This window comes from Cajanus cajan, chromosome 10, assembly GCF_000230855.2.
Source record: "Cajanus cajan strain Asha chromosome 10, NIPB_CcT2T_4, whole genome shotgun sequence".
In the NCBI taxonomy this organism is placed as follows: Eukaryota; Viridiplantae; Streptophyta; class Magnoliopsida; order Fabales; family Fabaceae; genus Cajanus; species Cajanus cajan.
This window is the reverse complement of record NC_138526.1, coordinates 2523091-2533441: the sequence shown is the minus strand read 5'-3', so window position 1 is coordinate 2533441 and position 10351 is coordinate 2523091. Positions and strand designations below refer to the sequence as shown.

Sequence of the window (10351 nt, the reverse complement as noted above, 5' to 3'; positions counted from 1 at the left end):
TTATGTTATCGAAACCTATTCTTCATTCTCGAGTTGGAAAATGGGCTCTTGCCATGATCGAGTATTCATTAATGTTTGTTCCCCTTAAAGCCACAAAAGGACAAGTAATCACTGATTTTCTCGTGGACCACTCAAATTTAATAGAACAAGTTAACTACTTAACCACGAAATCATGGGAACTATTTTTTGATGGATTGAAACACGAGTTAGGAGCGGGAATTAGATTATTAATCATTTCCCCAAGTGGAATACCCAAAAAATTTTCATTGAGAACGAAATCCAAGTGCTTGAATAATGAAACTGAATATGAAGCATTGATTACTGGGCTAAAATTGCTTAAATATTTGGGGGCAAGGAACATAATCATTCGAGGTGATTCACAACTCGTAATTAAACAGTTAACACAAGAATATAGATGCATGAATGAAAAGCTACTCGAATGCAAGTCTCTAGCTATAGCCCTGTTAAATTTATTCGACGAAGTCCAATTAGAACATATCTCTCGAAACGAGAACGAAAGCGCGAATGAATTAGCTCAAATTGCATCTGGGTACAAGATAAGCAGGGAATGTCTCGAGTCTCTTATTCGTATAGAGAATGAGTTAAGTGACGATCATGAATGCCTCATCATTAATACCTCAACCATTCAGGACTAGAGGAAAGAGCTAATCGAGTATCTACAAAGTCCAAGTTTGCAAGCTGAAAGAAAGATTAAATATCGAGCTCTCAATTATGTGATATTGAATGATGAATTATACAAGAGAGGCTTCGATGGAATCTTATTTAAGTGCCTCAGAAATCATGAAAGCTATATAGCCATGGCAGAGGTACATGAATGTATTTGTGCATCTCATCAAGCAGGGGAGAAAATGAAATGGACTTTGTCCAGAAAAGGATATTTTTGGCCAAGTATGTTCAAGGACTGTATCGAATTTGCAAAAGGTTGCGAAGAATGTCAGAAGCATGGTCCAATACATAAATTACCAGCAACGGAGTTGCATTCGATTATTAAACCTTGGCCATTTCGAGGTTGGGCAATTGATATAATTGGCCAGATTCACCCTCCATCATCGAAAAACCACAGACACATAATTGTGGCCATCGATTATTTCACGAAGTGGGTGGAAGCAGTTCCTATGAAAGAGGTAGATCAAAAAGAGGTGATAGATTTTATCGAAGACCACATCATATTTCGATATGGAATACCCCAAAAGATAACGACAGATCAAGGTACGGTATTCATAGGTCAAAAAATTACGCAATATGCTCAGTAGAGAGGAATCAAACTGATTACTTCGACACCTTACTATGTACAAGCTAATGGCCAGGTCGAGGCTGCTAACAAAGTAATCATAGCTTTGATTAAGAAACATATTTCGGGGAAACCTTGAACTTGGCATGAAACATTATTGCAAGTGTTGTGGGCCTAGAGAAATTCACCGAGGAATGCCACTTGAACTATGCCATGCAAGTTGGTTTATGGTCACGAAGCAATTTTGCCTATTGATATCAACTTACAATTCGTTCACGTGCAAAGGCAAAACGATCTACCAGTCGAAGATTATTGGAATCTAATGTATGATGAGCTAATTTGACTGGATGGCGAAAGAATGATAGCCATGCAGAATATCATTCAATAGAAAGAGAAAATAGCTCGAGTTTACAACAAAAAGGTCAGGAGTAAACAATTCTCGAGTGGGGACTTAGTCTTAAAAGTTATCCTCCTAATGGACCAAAAATCTCGAGATCATGGTAAATGGTCCTACAATTGGGAAGGACCGTTCGTTATCGAAAGACTCTACTCGAAGAATGCATATTTGATCAGAGAAGTAAATTTAAGAAATACGAGTAAAGTGATCAACGAAAAATACTTAAAAAAATTTCACGAAAGTAACATGTACTAGGATTGGTGTCTAGAGAGATAAGCAATAAAGGTACAAAGGATAAATATTAAAAATATATATGGGCATCTCTGATCTTCTCGGTCATTTGTAGAATTTGGATTTGAGTGCTTCATAGGCCTGATATGCCTGATCGAGACTTTGTTTCCTTGAAGCACACAATACTTCCAATCTTCTCTTTTGCTCCAATGACTTCGAGAGTCTGAGAGATATGCCTTTTCCTTCTTCCCTTAGGTCTTTCTGCTTCAACATAATCTTTTGACTTTGGAGCTTCAAAGCAGCATGTTTGGATTTGATCAAATCAAGCTCTCGTTGTAGGGCTGCAAGGGAATTCTTCGTATCTTCCTCAGATTGTTTAAGACTCATCAATTCTGGAATCAACTGAGATGTGGAGTCCTTAATCGAGAGAAGCTCTGCTTTGAGTTCTTCTAATTTGGTTCGATCTTCTTCGTTATCAACCTCAATCTGAGCCATTTCTTGATTCGAAGTTGACCACTTTGTGCGCGACTCAGAGGCAGCAACAAAAGTATGAACATATTCGTTTAATTCCATTGTTACCTCCAGAGGAAGATTGGGAAATGCATTCAGATCATCAACCATCCGCTCGATCTCTATTTTGAATCATAAGAGCTTGCTCGAGATTATCCACATACGCCTTCGAGCGGAAGGAAGATAATAGAGGTTGAAAACTCACAACCACCTCTTGGGTTTTACTTGAGGCTGAGGTCCCACTAGTCCAATTCTCCAAGACCTTAAAAATATCATCTTGAGCAGCTTCGTCATCAAAGAAGCTCATGAGGTCCACATCATTAGGGGGAATGGAAGTGAGCGGAGCTTTCGAGGGTACAACATCAATTGTCTTCGCGAGTTGATCGAGGGGGGAGGATTGTTGAAATTTATCCTCAGAGGCAAAACCTGTGCAAAAAAGAAATGTTACAAAGACTGAGGTAATCTAGAGAATAAGCCCAATGCCAAAGAAACAATTACCCACCTTGATTAGAGGATACGCCTGTATCGAAATTGAACGAAGGCGCATTGCCTTGCAATGGATCTGGAGAAAAAGCCTCGACAGTTTTCACAGTGATGGGAACGTTGGCCATGGTAACATTAGCAGAGATAGCCTGTCAAGAAAGTGTTTCGGTAATTCAGGACTTCGAGAATAATCGAAATAAAGTGAAAAGCGAGATTCAACATGATATACCGCAAATGGACGTTCAGAAGGAGATGCTGCTTCAAGATCTATGACATCTTGCGAATGTAGAGCATCGGTAGGGGAAATAGGAGAAACATTCTCAGTCAAGGGGGTACTTCGAGGGCTCTTAGAAGAAGATTCAAACACCTCTGCAACCACCTTTTTCTAAAAAAGGTGATCGTTATGAAGGATGAAATCGAATTAACAGAATGGTATTGAATGTTGTTTGTACAAATGGACAAGCACATTACCTGTACAGGGGGTTTCATACATCCTTCAAGAGCTTTTCAGTGTGAATCTTTGGTTTAGGGACATACTTAGTCGAAGTTACTTTTTTCCCTTTGTCTTTGGAGGCCCTCCGAGTAGTGGAAACTTGAAACAAGTCGAAGGGCGAGGAGATCAGAATGGCGTTTGAAAAACAATTTCGATTTCGCCAAAAAAAATAACTTGCAGATTGACCACTATGAGAGTCCGAATGAAGTCTTTTCTTAGGAACTTCAACCTCATACAAAGAACAAAAGAAAATACATAAATTGGTGACAACCACAAATTCATCACAATTGCAAAAGAGATGAGATATTTTCAATGTCCTTACCCTCGAGCGAAGGGAAAACCTGTCTGAAGCACTTTTTCGTTTTCGAGATTTCAACGAAGTGTTCTCTTTATCATCTTCCAAAACACTCTCTGAGGGCTGAGTGTCTTCTTGATGACGAGGAACTTTTTGAGCAGTAGCAGCTAAATAGGGGAAAATCGAAAATGAGTAAAGGTGTGAGAATCAAAGTAAGCCTAAAGAGAAAAATAGGTAAAGTTCAATTACCAGGATAGACAACAGTGTTGTCGACCCAACATAAAGGCCATTGTTTATCCCTGGGAAAATCATACACAGAACATCTCGCACTCGTTGTAGACACCCAATTTCGTCCGGGGGGCATACAAATAACAAGATAGGACATCAGAGGGCCCAAAGGCCCAAACTAATTTTTTAGTGGCCCGGAACGGGCCGTTCCAAAATCGGAACGGGCCGTTCCCAAGTCCGGAACGGGCCGTTCTAAATCAGAACGGCCGTTCTGGGCTTCTAAAAAGCCTAAAAAAATATAGGTTGGAACGGGCCATTCTAGACCAGAACGGGCCGTTCCGAACCAATCAAGGGGGCTTAAAATCTGTACCCCAGAACGGCCCTTCTGAAATCAGAACGGGCCGTTCTGGTTTCAGAACGGGCCGTTCTAGGGTGCAAATGTACTGCATAACGTTCGGATCCGGAACGGGCCGTTCCGAATCCAGAACGGGCCGTTCCGGCCCACATCTGATGCCTATAAATAGAGAATCTCGGCCAGCAGTTTGGGGACCTTCAAAATTTCGTCCGAAGCTCCATAGAGCTCGAAATTTCTCCCTTTTTTCTCTCTTTCTCTCCTATTGTACTTCTTGAATTTTGTGAGGCTTATTGTAGTGTGAAAGGTTGCCACAAAGCACCTAAAATCCCCATAGTTGAAGATCCAATAAAGCTTGTTACGAGGTATTACTCATCAATCTCTTGTTTTATCTTTCTCTTCTTTTATTTTACATTGTTATAATTAAAAATAATCATGTAGATATTTTAGAGTCAATTGTTTAATTTAAATTTCAAGCATGTAAATAATCATCAATAAAAGGGGATTTAATATTTATATTATTATTATTTATAATGTTAAACTTCGTCATAGGGTACCGATTAAGGCGTTGTAGGGGTGCTTAATACCTTCCCTACACGTAACCGACCCCCGAACCCAATTCTGGTTATCAAGGCCATTATTGGACTTTTAAAAACCTTTTCTTTTTCCAATGTTTTGAGTAAAATATTGGTGGCGACTCCATGAACCTATTTTCAAAACCATTAATTAAGGATTAGTCTGGTGTTTGGGCATTCCTTAATTGATGAGATCTTTAAAAGGATATCTAAACCATAGGTTGCAAGATCGGAAATTTTCGGGTTGCGACAGATGGCGACTCCACTGGGGAAGTTTAAAGAGGGTCAGGCCCATTTAATTGATGAAGTTAATAAAATAAAAAATAATAATTTAAATATTTTTCCCCTTTACCTTGTTTGTTTTCTTTGTTTGGCTTTGATATATGTTTGCTTATTTTAATTTCGCACCTATTTGAAATAAAATTGTACACAAATCTTTGCATACAACAGTTCCCCCTACACCCGGGGGCATGAGGGTATTAACCATAGGGAGTGGTTGACGTACGACCGGCCCAAGTTTGGCCTTAGAGCCTGCGAGCCTTGTCGGAAATCACACTCAAGGTGATAACCGGTTACTCTAGCCTGAAATACTGTGACAGACCTTAGAGTTTGCCAGGTGACGGCGACAGAGATACTGGGTCCCTGTAATGGGGGCACCTTGGGGGCCTTAAAGACCAGTGAGATTAGAACCGTCCTATACCACACACTTTTCTTGACAGGGACCACAGACCAAGGATTTGAACACAATCGTTCGTGGGTGTACATTGATTGAGCATGTTTGTGTGCATTTGTTTGTACTATTTCTTCTAATAAGAGTGGATTGGAATTTTAAAATGAGCAAATAGATAATAATAAAATAATAAAAATAATAATAAAAAATTTTATACCCCTTCGTACATTCTTAGGTCAGCATTCCATTAACATCATATAGATAGTTTCCTTTTTGTAAAAAAAAAAAATCAATAAAAGAAGTCTCTTATTTACCATGCATCATTCCCTTTTAGATAATAGAAACATGATAAAGATTAGGCAAAAAAAGATGACATGCATTCTAGATTAGCTCATTAATTTCATTCATTTTATTTTATTAGCTAAGGAGGATTAGGTTGCAGTATGTATAGAAAGTTAAGAGAAGTGAATGCTCTAATATACGACAGTACCTGTGCTCTAAAGAAAAGCCCAAATCGATTTTAAAAAATACTATGGTGGGGCACTTGCTTTGATATGTTTTTTAAAGTAAGTCTTCTTAGAATCTAATATAGACTCTCACTTAATACTGTCAAAATCTATTTGAGCATTCACATATAAATAAATCAATGAGACTGATATTTATTATTCTCAACTTTTATACATTCTGCATTACATTCATTTAGAGCATATCCCTCCTTGAAAAAGAATAAATGAGAATAAAAAGGGAAATTAACCTATGTGCGTTAGTCGGAAGTAATGGAAGCAAACCGTGCATAAAGAGTTTAGGGTAAATCATCAAGATGCCCTAAGAGGACAAAGCCGTGTCGTGCAACCGTGAAATCTAGGCGGAATAGGGATGGACAAACCCACACTCCTAACGAGTTGTAAGAACCTGAGGATGACGAATCTCTCAAACACTGAGGCAAAACGATTAGAGCTTTCTCGAAAGGTGATTTCAACAAGAGAGAAGCATTGCTTGTTAAGAAGCTGCTAGAATGAAAACCCGCAAAGGGCGTTCTAGGCAAAAAAATAAAAATAAAAAAAATAAATAAAAAAAAACACTGTCTGTTCGAGCTGAAAATTGAGAGACAGCTTGAACGTTCCTCTCGAGATTTCATAGAAAGTTCTATCATCGCTTCTACCTCTTCCTACATCTCAGGAAAGATATGGGTTGAGATAACCTTCATGAGAGAAGAAGCCGAAGGCCCTCCCTCTACACAAAATCTTCTGAAGCGCCACATCCAAGCAAATGAAGGACTAGCTCTACAGTTAGATGACCTAAGCCTCTCTAAGGGGCAACCTCCTTCTTTTCCTTTGTGTACGAATCACGAACTTGGGGCATGCCCGGGCCCTCAAGCTACATTAAATGGGCACGTGTAAATTGACAATTATATTTTAATGCCATACACTTTTCTACTTCATTTCTCTTCTCCCTTTTATCTACTCTAAGCCTCGTCATCAAACCTTAAATGAACAAGTACATTTGAAATAAGGACGTCGTCTGAAACAATGGCTTAATACGCAATAAAAAAAACACATAAAGATCAATCGAATTGGGCATGACTTGTGGATAAAAGTCCAAATGAAATCAGTACAAGGGGCATCCCCCTTTAATGAATGAATGAAAGATGATCACAAATGCTGCAAAGACAAAAGCCTGGCAGGAAACCCACTAAGGGGGCTGCGCAAAAATTAGGGCAAGGTCCGCTAGGAGACTCACAAACAAAAAGGGTAGCCTAGGCAAAAGTAAGGATCAAAAGAAAATGTCCGCTAGGGAACACATCTCAAGTAACCTAGGCAAAAGTTAGGACAAAGTAGCATCCCGAGCTGAAAACTTAAAGGCGGCTCGAGAAGATCATTTAATCAATATGCAATCCCAAGTCATCGCTTAACTTTGAAGAAAATAATAAGTTAACGCAGAAAATGATTTCCTCACTTTGAATGTGCTTGTTCATCAGCCTAAACCAGTAGCCTACCTCGGCCAACCATTCTTTTATAAACCATTTTTGAAAAAAAATCCTTTCTACCAAAACTTTTACAAAAAATATATATATATCCTCTTCCTCTCTTTCCTCTTGACCTATATGGCATTAAGATAAATTTGAGAGATACACGGAGTATGCACAGTGAAAATTCACAAGGAGAAGATGGAGGTGTCCTAGAACAGAGTCTAGGTACACCTAATCTAAGAGCTAACATATCATATTCGGTACAAGCAAGAGGGCAGAACTACACAAACCTCAAGTTCAAGAAGCAACACTGAATTCGACAGGGCTAAAGGCTAACAGTCCATGTCATTGATCAATGCGCATAAATTAATTTCTTGAAAGTAAAAATAAATTTGCATTTTAAGCATTAGCATAGAAGCATCACTGCATAACATGCATATGGCACAAGCGTGCACAAAAGGGTATAAGTTCATTTAAAAAAAAAAAAGAAATTTGAAAAAAATCCAATCCACTTCTGCTTTGCATGTTTTTTTTGCATTCTTGCATTCTTTGTGTGTGTCTATCCATCACTTACTGGAGGAATCAAGAGGCCGAAACATTCATAAAAGCTCAACAATCAAACAAGAAAGCCTATAAGCATGAAGAGGCCATCGCGCCAACCGAATGAAGGATGATCTAAGAGAATGCCAAGACCAGGAATGACTTCCTAACCAAAGCCAGGAGTGGCTTCCAAAATAACACTCATCAATAAAGATTCAACAAATAACATCATCATGTGATCCCTTCACCAATGATGACAACAAAAGATAAAAAAAAAAAACAGAAAAAGGCAAGCTTCATACATGTTGAAAAAAGTCGAAGCATTTATAAAAATAGCAGAAAAAGGAAAGCTTCAAACATGAAAGAGCCGAAGCTAAACAAAAATGAACTTCAAAAAAATCTATCACAAGCAGCGCCTGGAGAGGCATCACAATACTCACGTGGTAGGGGCAACACTGGAATCCCCGCCAGCCATCCACTTCTCTGCCCACCAACACAGGGGCACAACAAACATCTCCTGCCCATCCACTTAGGGGTAGTCTTTCATTCCACAACAATCAATGAATCAAAAGGACTCAGCATTTTGCCTGGAGAGGCATCACAATACTCACATGGCAGGGGCAACACCAGAATCTCTGTCAACCATCTACTCCTTTGCCCACCAACACAAGGGCACCACTTATCAACAATCCTCGTCAAGGGGCAATCACATCATCAACACCAGCAGACGGCCTGGAGAGGCTATGAAAATACTACGGCCTGGAGAGGCTATGAAAATACTACGGTCTGAAGAGGCTATGAAAATACTACGGCCTGAAGAGGCTACGAAAATACTACGGTCTGAAGAGGCTACAAAAATACTACGGCCTGAAGAGGCTACGAAGATACTACGGCCTGAAGAGGCTACGAAAATACTACGGCCTGTAGAGGCTACGAAAATACTATGGTCTGAAGAGGCTACGAAAATACTATGGCCTGAAGAGGCTACGAAAATACTACGGCCTGAAGAGGCTACGAAAATACTACCACAACAACGAGGGTACCGCCGAGTTCCTCGAAATTGAAACCGGGATGCCGCCGAGCTCCCACCATAGGTTGGTTGAAGCCTTAAAATCAGCCAAGCTTGATCGAGAGCCGCCGTTGAGCCTCTCAAATCAGTGAATGACAATGAGGGTACCGCCGAGTTCTTCAAGGTCAAAATCGGGATTGCCATCGAGCTCCCACCTGTGGGCCGGCTGAAGCCCTAAATATCAGTCCAGCCTGGAGAGGCTGAGCTCATAATATACTCCCTCTTCAACAAGCAACAAATAAAGGCACACATTATCACAAGAGAAACAATGGAGCTTCTACTCGAAGACTGAAGATCAGGTGTACAGTTTATCAACCTTGAGTACGCAATCAATGCTCAACTGCTTTAAAGGGTGAGGATACGAGCAAATACACCTGTCCAAGGGAAGCAACGCAGAAGCACCAACATAGAGACGGGAAGAAGACCCGGACGAAATGTCTACGTCTTTACTTGCCTTTGGAAAAGCAACACAGCTATTCGAAAGGACAAGTAAAGAGGGGCAGCTGTAGACACCCAATTTCGTCCGGGGGGCATACAAATAACAAGATAGGACATCAGAGGGCCCAAAGGCCCAAACTAATTTTTTAGTGGCCCGGAACGGGCCGTTCCAAAATCGGAACGGGCCGTTCCCAAGTCCGGAACGGGCCGTTCTCAATCAGAACGGGCCGTTCTGGGCTTCTAAAAAGCCTAAAAAAATATAGGTTGGAACGGGCCATTCTAGACCAGAACGGGCCGTTCCGAACCAATCAAGGGGGCTTAAAATCTGTACCCCAGAACGGCCCTTCTGAAATCAGAACGGGCCGTTCTGGTTCCCTGGAACGGGCCGTTCTGGTTTCAGAACGGGCCGTTCTAGGGTGCAAATGTACTGCATAACGTTCGGATCCGGAACGGGTCGTTCCGAATCCAGAACGGGCCGTTCCGGCCCACATCTGATGCCTATAAATAGAGAATCTCGGCCAGCAGTTTGGGGACCTTCAAAATTTCGTCCGAAGCTCCATAGAGCTCGAAATTTCTCCCTTTTTTCTCTCTCTCTCTCTCCTATTGTACTTCTTGAATTTTGTGAGGCTTATTGTAGTGTGAAAGGTTGCCACAAAGCACCTAAAATCCCCATAGTTGAAGATCCAATAAAGCTTGTTACGAGGTATTACTCATCAATCTCTTGTTTTATCTTTCTCTTCTTTTATTTTACATTGTTATAATTAAAAATAATCATGTAGATATTTTAGAGTCAATTGTTTAATTTAAATTTCAAGCATGTAAATAATCATCAATAAAAGGGGATTTAAT

At 40.2% G+C, this 10351-nt stretch overlaps 1 protein-coding gene across 1 annotated transcript; it reads left to right on the top strand.

Annotated features, from left to right (window-relative positions):
- The first annotated feature begins 2 nt into the window (after positions 1-2).
- Positions 3-656, top strand: LOC145952752 (uncharacterized). The gene has a single exon (XM_083065708.1). It carries the CDS (start codon positions 3-5, stop codon positions 654-656), a length of 654 nt encoding a protein of 217 aa, XP_082921834.1.
- The last annotated feature ends 9695 nt before the right edge of the window (positions 657-10351 follow it).

Excerpts from the sequence above, each read along its gene's own strand:
- LOC145952752 (XM_083065708.1), top strand. The coding sequence starts at position 3 with ATGTTATCGAAACCTATTCTTCATTCTCGAGTTGGAAAATGGGCTCTT.